The sequence below is a fragment of the Alosa alosa genome, chromosome 24 (assembly GCF_017589495.1).
Source record: "Alosa alosa isolate M-15738 ecotype Scorff River chromosome 24, AALO_Geno_1.1, whole genome shotgun sequence".
Classification (NCBI taxonomy): Eukaryota; Metazoa; Chordata; class Actinopteri; order Clupeiformes; family Clupeidae; genus Alosa; species Alosa alosa.
The window spans coordinates 2404794-2419268 of record NC_063212.1 but is presented as its reverse complement, the minus strand read 5'-3'; the positions used below and the strand labels follow the sequence as shown (position 1 = coordinate 2419268).

At 45.3% G+C, this 14475-nt stretch overlaps 2 protein-coding genes across 16 annotated transcripts in view; both read left to right on the top strand.

The window, feature by feature from the left end:
• arsj (arylsulfatase family, member J) overlaps positions 1 to 1971 on the top strand; it is a 17096-nt gene extending 15125 nt beyond the window's left edge. The window contains 2 exon segments of the mRNA XM_048236844.1: positions 1 to 261; positions 264 to 1971. The exon segment at positions 1 to 261 is cut by the window's left edge and continues 170 nt beyond it. Of these exon segments, the coding sequence (XP_048092801.1) occupies positions 1 to 261; positions 264 to 1246 (1244 nt within the window). The 3' untranslated portion in view covers positions 1247 to 1971.
• An 11599-nt stretch (positions 1972 to 13570) lies between these two features.
• The window catches only part of camk2d1 (calcium/calmodulin-dependent protein kinase (CaM kinase) II delta 1), an 86182-nt gene continuing 85277 nt past the window's right edge, over positions 13571 to 14475 (top strand). For 5 of the 15 annotated variants that reach the window (XM_048236856.1, XM_048236852.1, XM_048236858.1 and 2 more), the window contains exon 1: positions 13577 to 14009. In XM_048236856.1, coding sequence (XP_048092813.1) covers positions 13948 to 14009 — 62 coding nt within the window. In that variant the 5' untranslated portion in view covers positions 13577 to 13947. Of the gene's footprint in view, positions 14010 to 14475 lie in introns of all 15 variants that reach the window. The other 10 variants (XM_048236854.1, XM_048236853.1, XM_048236849.1 and 7 more) reach the window with 6 other exon arrangements.

The window sequence follows — 14475 nt, the reverse complement described above, 5'->3', positions numbered from 1 at the left end:
AGCGCGGCTTCGACACCTTCTTCGGCTCGCTGCTGGGCAGCGGCGACTACTACCGCCACTACAAGTGCGACGGGCCCGGCATGTGCGGCTACGACCTGCACGAGGGCGAGGAGGCGGCGTGGGAGCAGGACCGCGGCGTCTACTCCACGCTCATGTACACGCAGAAGGCCGTGCGCATCCTGGCGTCGCACGACGCCCGCCGCCGCCCGCTCTTCCTCTACCTGGCCTACCAGGCGGTGCACTCGCCGCTGCAGGTGCCCGGCGCTACCTGGAGCGCTACAAGGCCATCCCCAACCTGCACCGCCGCAAGTACGCCGCCATGGTCAGCTGCCTGGACGAGGCCGTGCACAACCTCACCGTGGCGCTCAAGCGCTACGGCTACTACCACAACGCCGTCATCGTCTACTCGTCCGACAACGGCGGGCAGCCGATGGCCGGCGGCAGCAACTGGCCGCTGCGGGGGAGCAAGGGCACGCTGTGGGAGGGGGGCGTCCGCGCCGTGGGCTTCGTGCACAGCCCGCTGCTGGTCAAGAAGGGCGTGCGCTGCCGGGGCCTGATGCACATCACCGACTGGTACCCGACGCTGGTCACGCTGGCGGGCGGCGCGCTGGGCGAGGAGCAGAGCCTGGACGGCTACGACGTGTGGGAGAGCATCAGCGAGGGCCGGCCGTCGCCGCGCCAGGAGCTCCTGCACAACATCGACCCCATCTACGTCCGCGCCAAGAACGGCTCGTGGAAGGCCGGCCACGGCCTGTGGGACACGGCCGTCCAGGCGGCGCTCCGCGTGGGCCATTGGAAGCTGCTGACCGGCGTGCCGGGCTACGGCGACTGGGTGCCGCCGCAGACCTTCTCCACCGTCCTGCTCGCCAAGCGCTGGCACAGCGAGCGCGTGCGCTGGGACCGCGGCCAGTCGCTCTGGCTCTTCAACATCAGCGCCGACCCCTACGAGCGCGTGGACCTGAGCCAGCGCTTCCCGCACGTGGTCAAGAAGATGCTCATGCGCCTGGCGCGGTACAACCGCACGGCAGTGCCCGTGCGCTACCCGGCCAAGGACTACCGCTCCAACCCGCAGTACAACGGGGGCGTGTGGGGACCCTGGTATAAGGACGAGGAGGATGATGACGATGACGACGATGACGACGACGACGATGACGACATGGAGAACAATCTATTCAACAACCATTTAGGGCAGACGAAACGGAAAGGGAAAATGCGACGCAAGAGCAAGCTTCGGCGAAAGGGCTGAGGCATCTTTTAAAAGATTATTAGCTGTTTTCATCCATCCAGTGAATCTGGCCAGATTGGTGAATCTCAGGGAATGAGACAGACTCCTATCGTCTGTTTGGTTGGTCGTCTCCACTGATTTTAAAACTGACTCATATTTTCATATTTTCCACGTCGAGCACCAAATGTTCTCCTCGGTTCCGAGAGGACAAAGTGAGCCACTTGAAACACTGCTGTTCGCCCCCCCAACAACTCAAACCTCAGACTGTGACAGATGGGCTACGATTGTGCAAAAAATATTTATTTATTTTTCTTTACTTAGTGCATGCATGAAGTTTCAGTGAATCAGAGTCTTAATAAATGTCTTATTTGTTTAGATAAAAAGCAAGAAAGTAGGACCTTATTTGAGTTTTTGAACTAGACGGAGCCAAACTTTTGGCTGTATTTTAATGGAGGAGTAATATTCATGTCACTTTTTTGAGCTTGATCAGCTTTAAAAGGACAGACGCCACAGAAAAGATGTGGAATTTCCTTGTTACTGTAAACTCTCAGAGACAGAAGTGTGTGGACACCTCAGTGGACAGGAATTTTTGAACCACGTACAGTACGTACACAGACACTCTCTCCCTCAGCTTTGTCTGGGCTGGGTCCAACTCAACTTGAATGTAAGACAAATAAAGCATTCTGAAGCAAACATCCCTCCATCTCTCTCTCTCTCCCTCCATTCTTTTCCACATTTATTATAGGCGGTGTTTTTTTGTTCATTTTTGTGGGTACGTGTCCGTCCATCCAATTAAACTAATACAAACATCCTGTATCTCTCTCCCTACATCACAGCACATGGGCCCCGCTCTGTACAGCTGTTACACTTTAAAGGGAGACTTTTCCCTTGTTTCTTTTTCTTGGGCTGCATTTGCTGGCAAGCAGCTGTATAATACCTATTTTATTCTAAGTGGAAAAGACTATAAAGTGTTTTTTTTCTGTGAGGCAAGGCTGGAAGTTAACCCGTTCTTCCTCTGAGGATGCTAGATTTCAGATTCATCTCACTCGGGGCCTAACTCTTTCAGCACTCTGTGGTTAAAAATGAAAAGGAAATCTTTTATGGGCTGCAGGAGCTTGTTGCCCAAAAGCACAAGGAAAATCATCTTTATTAGAGCCACAGTTGCCAGGAGATCACTAGTAAAAGTGGATAGTTTAGGAGAAACTGTGAAAACATGAAAACAGTCTTTTGGCGACTGTGGAGTGCCAAAGACTTAATAGGTACAGCTATTATTGTTTTTGCATACTTGCAGTTTAGACTCCAAAGGTTCTTTATTGACTCACACACAATGGCCACTGAACAATTCACATTACGTCAAACTGTTCTTATTTTTAACAAAAAAAAAAGTTCTTACTTTTGGAACCACAGTGTATGAAGTACTCCAAGTCATTTGAAGGGCAGTTATGTTTACCTGAGAAAATCTGTCCTCCATTGAAATGCATTGTAACCCATTAACTGACCCTCAGCTAAAGGCAGCTTTTTTGTCCTTGCAGTTTACAGACAATCACATGTGCCTATAGGATCAAACAGATGAAGTCCCATTTGTTCATACATGGGCATGTTAAAGGAATCAAACTTGTTAGCATGGCTCCAGCATGTTTTATGGAGAGCTGTCATTGCATCATGGAGACGGCGAGGGAGAGAGCGAGAGACTGAGAGAGGGTTTGTCCGTGGAAACTAGGCTTGGCAGTACCTTCCCTGGCTGAGTGTGGACTGTGGTCACCCTGGCTCTTGATGGCTCACCCTGGCTCGTGAAATGAAAAGCCTGGTGCCAGACGCGCGCCAGTGCTGTAAATTAGAATTCAGGCACCAGCGCCGAACCGCACCACCCCACCGCATGGACGCACGCTGACAGCTCTGGCTAAGCCAATCACTGCAGGTAACGAATGGGTTCATAGTGTAACACAATCCCCCACAGCCCAAAACAGTGTTTGCCAGGTTCGAGCGAACTGTTGCGTATGTGGAAATGAATTGTTTCATTTGGAGCAGTCACGGAATGTACTCCACACTTTGAAGGGCGCCAACAAGGACATCAAACTTATTGCATGTAACAGCTCTAAAAAACCAAGCTTTTAACTGTACCTTTACCCTCAAGCTTCCATGTAAATTCATATCAGGGGAGTCGAGTGTGATGTTGAATAATAACAGATGCATAGGATGAGGAAGGACCAGAGATAATCTTTTCGTTCCCAGGGCTTCACGATATATTAAGTCTCCTGGAACGTAGGCTATTTTCCTGACGAGGCGCTTCAAATACCACCATGTTCCAGGGAGTTAACATTCTGGGTAATGCAATCCGTTCTTCAAGGAAAAAGAGATTAATTCGCCAAGAAAATCCTCATCTAAAATCTGTCTGCATTTTCTCAGTGTGTGAGAAACATGAATTATCAGACATAAACAGTAATATCAGACAGCTTAATTACATACTTGAAAGTATGACATCTATGTTTCATGAGCTCTCTCTCTGCCTGGTAACACACGCTGATTGAAGTCTGACCTCCACCTGTTCCTGCTCTGCTCTGCTCTGCCTCACCCTCGTTACCTACCAGCTGCACTGCATTCACCACTCATCATGCCCTGTATATAAAGCCTTGCTTTTCAGTCCACACTTGTCAGATCGTCTGCAACCAGCACCAGTTACCTGCCTGTTTTGAAAAAGCGCCTCTGACTCTTTGCCTGTGATCCCGGACCAGCTCGACTACTTCTGTGTTCTCCAGCCCGGTAATCTTGACCTGCCTTCCGTCCCTCTTCTACGAATACCGCCTAGTCCTTGACTGTACTGCTGCTTCGTTTCAATTGCTGTTGTGTGTGTGTTTCCCCCAGGACTTCCCGGATCATCCAGCTCCTGCCATCGCTGTTCGGCTACTGGGGGAACACACACACGCAGACTCTTGGAACTCCTGTACCCCGGAACCCTGAAACCCCCTTAACCCCCAACCCTTAAATAAACTTTTGAACGTGACGCTTTTGTGGTCCTCGTCCTGTTTGGTGTCTGACACTATGTAATGGAGATGTCCATTACATTTCCAAACTCATGTTCTGACAAGTTATTCCTCATATTTAGAAGGCACAAAATCATTTGTTTATTTCACATGGCGACATAAAAATTCAGCCGATCTGGACAACCCAGACTGCTCGGAAAATAATAGATGAATAATATAGAAACCAATTTTAATGAGGGAACACAATTTTGGCTTCACATGTTAAATGCAAGCACAATGTAAACTACAAACATTTCACAAACCTCTACAGAATGTTCTAAGAAAAACATGCTTTCATTAAGCTAAATCTGAAGTTTCATTCCCCTTTTTGACTCCCTTTAGAGCCAATGGGCACATCCAAGAGCTTGACCAGTCATTTTGCCAGAACATACATTTACAGATTCAAAGCATGGTGGTCTCTTCCATGTCCATTGAATGTCCAAATCAAGGACAGTCATATAAACTTTCATAAACCACTATGGTGTGTAATCTCTTCCAGGCCTTAAGAAGGTGTAACCCTGACCAAATTGAGAGGCCGGGTTTTAAATGAACCAAGTCCTTGAAGTGATTCTGCATGGAAAGCACTTTTTGACTCAGCGATGTGCTCATAGGCGATCAAAGTGCAAAGCAGTCCAATAATGTTGTGGCCCTGGGGGTTACTGAAGACAAGGGGAATCAGCTGGCGCCTATTAGGCTGTGAACATGATGACTCAGAGAGTTCTCTTGCGTAATGCAAACAGACACTCTCCAGTCCCGCGATCGCAGAATCGCTGTTTCTAATGTCGTGCAGCTGTGTCCAGAAGAACCCAAAACCGTACGTGAAACAGAGATGGTATGTGGGAAGGTCCATTGCTCTGATTCAACCAAATGACAAACAGATCGAACATGCAGCTCTTGCCAATGCAATGCTTAAAAACCACACTGGCGCCGATTAAAAACGTTATAGTGCACTGGGTTTTCCTGTCTCTTTATTTATTTATTTATTTATTTCTCCTTGACTCCATCTCTTGTTTTATATAAGTTGTGCTGCTTACTTTCTTTCTCTCCTTCTTTGTTTCCTTCCTTCTTTCTTTGTTTTTTTTTCTTTCTCTCTGCCTTCATCCTTGTTTTATGGTTGTCGCTTGTTCTGCTTTCTTTCTTCCATTTTTGTCCTTTATCTCTCGATCATCTTACTTAATGACCCCTGTGGGTCAGCGCTCAGGGTCGTTCAGATGTCACCTCACAGAGAGGAGGTATGGGACAGCTGGTGTAAACTATGACCGCCACACTCGGCCGATGGTGCAGTGCATGCGTGGTGGGCGGCATGGAGGGAGAGAGAGAGAAAGGCCCCATCTTGTTATGATTACGGCTCCAAATGCTCTATGCTTTGGGCAAACATTAACAGTGACGTTTATGTGTTCCTGTGAGTGGCCTAACTGTATATATGATTGCCTGTGTAATGTGCCAGTGTTGGTGTGCAGTATGTGTGTGTGTGTGTGTGTGTGTGCGTGTTTCTATGTGAACTTGTGTGTTTGACAGACAGGCTCTGCTGGCGTGCCGCAACTCCCACTCCAGGCCCTCTGAAAGCAGACATGGGGATATCCTGTAATGAGCAATTTCATCCGTGCACGACTGGAACTCTTCTTGGCAAGCCCTCACATCGCCCGGCCTGCGTGCTTCCCCTCACTCTACACTTTCACTCTCTTTTCTCCCTCTCTCTCTCTGTCTCTTTCTTTTTTTCTCCTCTGTTTTGTTTCTCCCACTCCCTTTCTCTCCCGTCACTCCCGCAGGTCCAGTGGTGCTGTAACACTCGTCTCGACTCTGTCTCTGGGCTTAAGCCCTCTGCTGACTGCAGCAGTCACCCGTGCCCCTTTGTGGGCCCATCGATCTCTCTCCAGTCGCCAGTGTGAGGTCACCCCTGACCAGCTGTCTCCACAGTAGGAGCCTCTTCCAAAAGTTATGGTCTGGGACCAGCGTCTCTCGACCCAACTCCCAAAGGCAACAACACCCAGGTGCAGACGCCCACACTGATCAGAGAGTTCCAGTAAGAGCCGGATGTGAAGCTCTTCATTCAAGTGACTTCCCTCTCGCTTCCATTCGCTTGCTGGCAAGCGCAAGTGACTGAGGCTCTGTTGCTGAGACAATGCTCTGATGTCATGACGGAACGGATGCTGCAAAAGTCGCTGATGTCATCTGTGACCTCATGATGCCTCCTGGGATTCTGGCACAAGAGGGGGTGGGTGTGTAGTGTGGAAAACGTGGGGTGGAAAAGATGTGGATATCCTGTTTCTGAGTTGCCCGGTGCCTGGACACTCCCGTTTTTAATGGCATTTATGATTACAGCGCACACACCCGCCCAAGACCTGAGGCGAAACAAAGTCCCAGGCGCAGCTCCAACATAAACACCATTTGCATTTTCATGGTTATTCCGACATGTATCCCCATAACATCACAATCAGACGTTACTGTTACTGTTGCACTTACTGTTAGTCTAGTTGGTGTTTAAATACATTTATATGCACTTTTTGTGGCACCAAAAGCATTTTTATACCTGGCATGTATCCATACACAATCAAATGAAAAGTTACTGGTAGTCTGCATAGCTGACAGTTAAATGGAAATATTGTGAGGAGAGGAAAATGTTTTCGAAAAATTCTGGGAGACTCTCCAAGGGCAGTGAATGTCCAAATCCCTGAGAGCTTCCAGTCAACAGGGCGGCACTCACCCTTAAACAAAGCCACTCAGTCATCGTCTGAAGAAGCCTCTCAACCCAGAGTGGAAGACAGGAAGATGAAAGACCCGTGGAAGAGGAAGAGGAAGAGGAGGTGAGCTGTCTGTAAATAGCCTGGAAGTTGTTGTTGGGCACAACTCAAGGCAAGACTGTAACATACTTCTCATAGCTACTGTAGCATAGAAACAATCGATTTGGATTTCTGCTGTGAATTCATTTAAAGTGTCAGAAATGGCAAACTATGAAACCCCGGAGGTGTCATTGCAAGATATTTGCTAAATTGTGCACTTATTTGATGAAATTGTGCTCTCTTTTTAATTTTCATTATCAAATGAATGCACAATTTATTCAAATAAGCTAACTATTTACTAAAATGAGTGCATTAGTGAAACGAGCGCACTGTGTAATAAAACGAGTGCACAATACAATAAATTGTGAGCACTATCTAGTGAAATGAGAGGACAATTTAGTAAACAGAGCGCACAAGGCCTGAAACTACCCTGCTAAAAACCTGCTTGACCAGCTTATAGTCTATGCATTATGTGGCCATGTTTTATGCAAGTTGTTTTATGCAAGTTGCCATGTTTTTAATAATTAAAGGAACTGCAGTCCAGGACAAAAGATTTGTGAGAATGTAATAAAAACTTCCACAGCACGATACAGCCAAGCATATTGCCAAAAGAGGGCAGTTATGAATGCTAGCAGACGATATTCAGCACCAACTGTGCCAGTGGTGATATATTGCAAGTGCATGAGCAAGTGCTACTGCATGCCCTTTAGGTATCGCTACCTTCCTCTGGTTTTAGACCAGAAGAACTGCTTTATTAAATTTATATGAATCATAATATTATTGCATGAATCAACCCCTCACAGTTGTGAAAACATCTTTAAAGCATAAAGAGTGCCTCTGCTCGGGGTTTGCTAGCACTAGTTGTTTGGCCTTGGTCTTGGCCTTGGCAAAGCAGATCGGTCTCAGACGAGGGGTGCCGCCAGGTTCGCTAGGCGCACTGGAGATGAGGGTACAGCTGGCTCCTGTCCGTCCAAAAGCAACGAGACGACAGACCCCTTCCACGGGAGGAGAAGCACTTAAGAAGCGCACCTTGCCCCCGGCCACTCATATTTCCCCTGGCAGACAAAGTTTCCTACAGCTGAAGGACTTAGAGGGAAAAGAGAAAAGAACTGAAAGAGGCAGGCAGAAGGGAAGGAGAGAGAGAAAGAGGGACGGAGAGAGAGCAGAAGTCAAATGGCGGTCCTCCAACAATATCAAATCTACAGGCGGGTAGTCCTAGGAGGAGGAACAGAGAGAGAAAGAGAGAGAGAAGAGAAGAGAGAGAGGGAGAGAGAAATAGAGAGAGAGAGAGAGAGAACAATCGAGCCCTCATCCGTTCACCCCTGTTGAGTCATGCAGAACGTTCAGCTGTTCCTCTTGGACGTCCGTCTATCTACAGCAACAATGAAGTGATATTTTTTTTTTTTAGAGGCCCCAACACCCCCACCCCCTCCTGGGCCTCGCCTCCCACCTCACTTCCGAAAAAAGAGCCTCCTCTCTGTCCCTCTTTTTTCCATCTGTGAGATAGTTTTATCCATCCGCCTACCGTGAGCAGACGTAAAGCCGACATTTTTGTAGGGCTCCAGACTCTCTCGGGCCCAGTAAGCCCCTCTTGACCTGCGCATAGAAACAGATGGAGCCTAGAGTTGATTCCTGAATGGGGCCAACATCAAGCCCCTTCCACAGATGCACAAGTGCCACGTGTTCACATTTCTGGGTGAGAGAGGGAGTGAAAAGACAATAAGTACACAAACTAGACGAAATGTGTAGCAGGGTATAATATTAGTAATATTAATGTTATTTAATATATTGTTACAGATTTGCACACTTTTCTGGGGAAAAAGACAAAGGTATATTTTAATCAACTGAAAATGTAAGGCACTATAGTTTGTAGATATGGTGGCTGCACACTGCTAGGGTATGAAGTAGTTACACACTATTATACCTGTGCCACACCAACACCCCTGAATCCAGTGGCTTAAGGTAAGTTTTTGTCATTTGCCCAGAGTCTTTGGATATAAAAAAATAAAAAATATTTGTAAATTATTTTAATGTAATTTAAATGTTAAATTATTTTAACATTATTTAAAATACTATAATTGTGCCCACATAAAATGTTAGCTTGCATATCCCCTGCCACCATCGCTACCTGTTGCATCGCTACCTGCATGATTCTTGAACATATTTCCCACACTGATAACTGAATAAACAACCACAACACCTTATCACCAGTTTCACTAAATGTGTGCTGTGTCCCCAAATGCCAACGGCATGATGAAATGTCACACTCAAGGATACACTCTGAAATAAAAAGATGACAACTTGGGGGCCAGAATGCATAACATTTATATGCAAACTGCAGAGATGTTGAATATTAGTGTTGCAGTCCAACTGCTGGTGTTGCTGTTCTCCGTATGTGAAGGTCAATGTCAGAGCACCGAGACTGAAGCCCAGACAGAGAGCCAGGGCACTATTGCTGCAGTCACTACCCTGTTGGATGTCTCGTCTGAGCTGAACCGACTCAAAGACATGGTGGAAAAGCTTGGGACTGTCGTGGTGGAGCTGAGGGTAGAACTACAGCACAGTAAAAGTCAGATGGAGAAAGCAGAGGCCAAAATGGAAGATCTACTGGTGCAGGACACAGCACAAGAGGCAGATCTGACGGTAGTGAAGACCAGACTGGCCATAAGTGAGACTGAGCTGGGGGATCTGAAGGGAGAGAACGAAGCACTGGAGGCAGTCTTGACCACCATGAGAACCAAAATGATGAACCTGATTAAGCAAAGTGCCACACAAGAGGCAGAGCTGGCAGTACTGCAGACCAGATTCAACACGAGTGAGAGAGAGGTGGAGAATCTGAAAGAGGAGAACAGTGTCCAAGGGTCTGATCTGATGGCAGTTAGAGTTGGCCAAGCAGCCACTGAGACTGAAGTGAAGAATCTAAAGGAAATGATTGCAGAACAACCCAAAGTGGCTTTTTCAGCAGGTCTCAGACCTGGAATCACAGAGGCAGGGAACATTGAGATGAATCTGGTCTTCAGCAAAATCATCAGCAACATTGGCCAGGCCTACAGCAGTATAACAGGCTTCTTCACAGCTCCAGTGAAGGGAATCTACTACTTCAGATTCACAGTGATGGATCACGCAAATGTACGCAATATGGACATATTGATGTACAAGAACGGAAACCTTGTCATTCTTTCATATTTATATCCCAGCAATGGAACTCCATCTTATCTCTCTAATGGTATGACTCTGCAGCTGGAGGTGGGAGATGTAGTTAACCTACGACTCCCTCCTCACAAAAGGCTCTTTGATGATGAAAACTCTCATTTCAGCACCTTCACGGGGTTCCTTCTCTTTTCTTCTGCAGAAGGCCAAAGGAGAACAGGGAATGGCATCAAGAGGAGGTGAACATCAGCGTGATCAACGTTTGTGTCTCATATGGCTTTACAATGGGAATATAAATCCGTTTAAAACTTCAGTGTTGTCTGCTGGTCACTATAAAAGATCTGTTGAGCACAGCTAAATTAGTTAAACGGCACTTTGAGTTTTTGAAAAACAAAACAAAAAAACAACCATAATTTAACCAATGATATTAAAGTGTCACACTTTTTAATTTAGTAAATAATCAACATATTTGGAAACATAAAAAATGAGTCTTCATCAACATAAGTTTCTTAACCCCGGCAATGGGGGTTCAGCTTCCACAGTGTCATACAAGGGGATAGTGACATCCCACATGAATAAAACAACACGTACCAATGTTTCTGTTGTATCCTGTAAGGAGCCGCATCTAGGCACAGTAGCAGGGAGATGTGATGCGTGGATGAATTTTTCAGAAAGCCAGCAATATACAGTTTTCATGTGGACTGAAACAATTCAGTCGGGTTCCGTTTCTCAGTACTACAAAGGGGTGTTGAAAACTGAAGCTCAGTAGAGACTACATGATACCTATATCACATTAACACCCTGAATTTGTTAACAGGTTTGTATTTTCCAACAACACTGATAACTGAAACATAGCCTGACTGGTAAACACCATATTTACAGGTTCACAAAACCCTGAACTTAATTTGACCCCTAAAGAGATCAGATATCTGGTATCTGATTCTAAGGCCAATTCACCCTTAAAAACCTGGAGATTGGGGGCTGAGGCTCATTACTTGTACATTCTGTGAGGTATACCGACAAGTTGTGGGAAATGGTGCTAGTGATATGAACATCACAAAGGAAAGATGTATTATTGTATTTTACGGATTAATTCCGGGTATAATCAGGCTATAAGATGCTTGCAACATTTACCACTGAAATTGGGACTCTTTGGGCCTAGCAACATCCATCCTTCAGTGTGAAACTTCACCACAAGGGGTCAGTACAGCAGTCATGCCACCATCCAAACCATTTATCTCCAGTTTAGTAGCTACAAAAAATCATGCTTTGCTTGCTTAGACTGTTCTCGGGCATCATGCTGTGCCTTTGGGCTCAGGACGGGAGAGTCACCACATGGACTTACTGCTGATAGTTTATGTTGTCTTTGTGGGAAGCACTCTGAGTGGCCATTGTGCTGGAAAATGTGCTTATACATAAATTGACCGTATCTTACCTTACATGCCAACCATCCTGTAGAGTGCTCTGTTGAGTTAGCAGGATTCAAGGACCCAAAAACACAAGTATCCATGTTTGCACACATGACTTAGCATCTCACCCTATCATGAATTTCACCCGAAGTGAGTGAGAGTTGGACAGGAAAGTTGGTGGAACACAGCACAGCCTTGCTTTGATTTATGTTCAGCATCAGACTTGCCCCAATCACACAAACTTGTTTGAGGATGTGAGTGAATGTCCTAATATGTACTTATATACAGCATATATCAGCATGTCTCGGTACAAGTCTGGAAGGGCCTGAATAGTCTTTTGTAGGGAGGGCATGCTAAATTATTCTGTGCACTATGCACAGTAGCTTGTGTTGGAGTGTACTCTGAAAAAATGCCAGAAAAGATCACAAGAGACAAATGTGTGTTTGTGTTCCAAAACATGCATACCAACTCTGGCTATCATCATTCAGTTTTGTTTCAGCAACACATAGCCTACTCCGGATGAGTAAAGATCCTGAGATGATTCATAAACAGTGTGGTCAGAGTCAGGTGTCTGGACGCAGTCTGAGTGCTTCCAACTGGGCTGTGAGTGGGAAAAAAGGAAGAAAAAAAACCCATCCTGCTGGCCTTTGGAGTTTCTCTTGGATACCTCAGAGGAAACTTAGGATCCATCACGGAGGAATTATGGAGAGTTTTGGCAGACAAATTAAATGAGGACCAATCCAATTAGAATCACAACAGAAAATGTAGTGCTTACTTAGGTCATCTATTAGGAATGGCATGCTGGAGAAGACAAAAAAATACACCTGTGCTGTTACAACTGAAGCCCAGACAGCAACGGAAAATGAACACAGTTAAAAAGAGACATGTGGAACACGCTGCCAAGAAGCAACCCGCCACATCTGTGAGAAAATGTAGAGTGTGTCAGCAGTAACGGATTACATAAACAGATATTACCCAATAACAACAAAAAAACTAATATGCAACACTTACACAAATAAACTGGCCTAGTTATGTGTATCGGTATAATAATATACCCTAATAAACCCTTATGTTGTGTTCTGGCCAAAAACGACCGCTTTGACACTTCAGTCTTTCATAAAAAAAATATTTTCTTTCATGTTAGACTCACGAGGATTATGGCATCCTTCATCCTACCTAGGGCTACTTGAATGAAATTAATTCGTTAATTAATTAATTAATTAATTAATTAATTAATTAATTATGTTGCTTGTGCCAAATACGATGATTAAAAACATATTGTGACTCAACATATCTAATGTTCAGACTTAAATATATAAACTCCAACTTCCTGTATGTGTCTGTCATCGGTGAGTAGAATAGGAGCAACATCATGGCTATAATAAAAACTCCAGGTAAGAAAAAGAAATGTCAGTACAATATAAGGGTTATGTATAGAGTTTGACCACTAGAGGGATCTCTAAGCACAACCAATCACAGAACAAGGACACACCCCTGTTCTAAAAATATTCCAAGGTGTTAATGAATGAATGGGGGGGCAGCTGTCTGTGATAGTAAAAACAATAATATTAAATAAAAAAGGATATCTACAAAGATGAAAGGACCCAATATTTAAGATATATATAATAGCGTATCATGTTAAAGCATCTGGGTAGGCTATCTTTTAGGCCTATTGCAAAATCCTTTCATTGAAATGTCATTTCTTTGGATCTGGCGTATTTCATATGAAGACTGACTAGATAAACACATCGGGGCAACCTTTTGAATTCCAGCTACCTATAACAGCCAGTTACATGAAACAACACAGTCACCTAGGCTAGATGAACTCGGCGTTAACGTGACCGCGGGTTGCGTGGATTTAAAGAGATTAGCCTAACCATCAAAATAGGATATTTATTGCATCCAATTAGTTACCTAAGGTGATAGTGTTCAGTTTACAGTCCCCCAAGGAGAAGAATAGTCTACTTACGTAGTGTGAAGCGCTGCACAGCATAGCAGCCTAGTAGTAATCTCGGGGATGTTACACAATATTGACAGCCAGGGGGAAGCGTCGTACAATGCGTACAGTAGACTACAACCAGGAAGCGAGCGTCAGAAAAAGTATCTCAACCCGTGCCGTGCCGAAGCGTCAGTAGAGGTACAGGGCGGCTCGTTTCAACTTCTTCCTTCAACCATCACAAAGTGTGTCAAACCTCTGCTCGAGTCGGAGACAGGTGCTGGAAGCAAACAGTGGCCATTTATCTAGTCTATAGGGTTGCGTGCGGTCACTTTAATCGGGGTTTAAAGACTATAGAATAGCTTACACGCACGGAGAAAGAACAAGACTTGTGGAAGATTCACTTTTCGCCTCCGTCTCTCACATCATGGCTACAACAACCTGTACCAGGTTTACTGATGAATATCAGCTGTACGAGGAGTTGGGAAAGTAAGTTTTCAAATATTATGAAATGTGTGTTAAAAGCTGCACCTTTGCTGACAATTTAGTTCAACAGTGTTTTTGCTCTGTGGTTTACTACTACCTGTCACCTGTTTGGAATGTACTGTATAACTTAACCGAGGCTATTGTATCCCCAAACAGAGTGTTCATAGGATGGATTTGACTAACTTTTCAAGATTATTAATTTATATGCCTATTCAACGGTCCAGCTTTACGGAGTTGGTCTACATGGTAGCAAACACTGCTTTACCTCCCGAAATCATTTGTCCTGGCGTCGGAATTCCCCTCAATAATAAGGCAATTTTCAGGACCAGAAAGTCATGCTTGGGAACATTGAAATGTTTCAATCCCAGAATGTTAATATGTTGTCTGGCACAATCGATCTGTCTGTTAAAGGCTACTGTCCTCGCATTGTTGAGACTGTTTACAAGATGCTTTATTTAGGGGGTGCAAT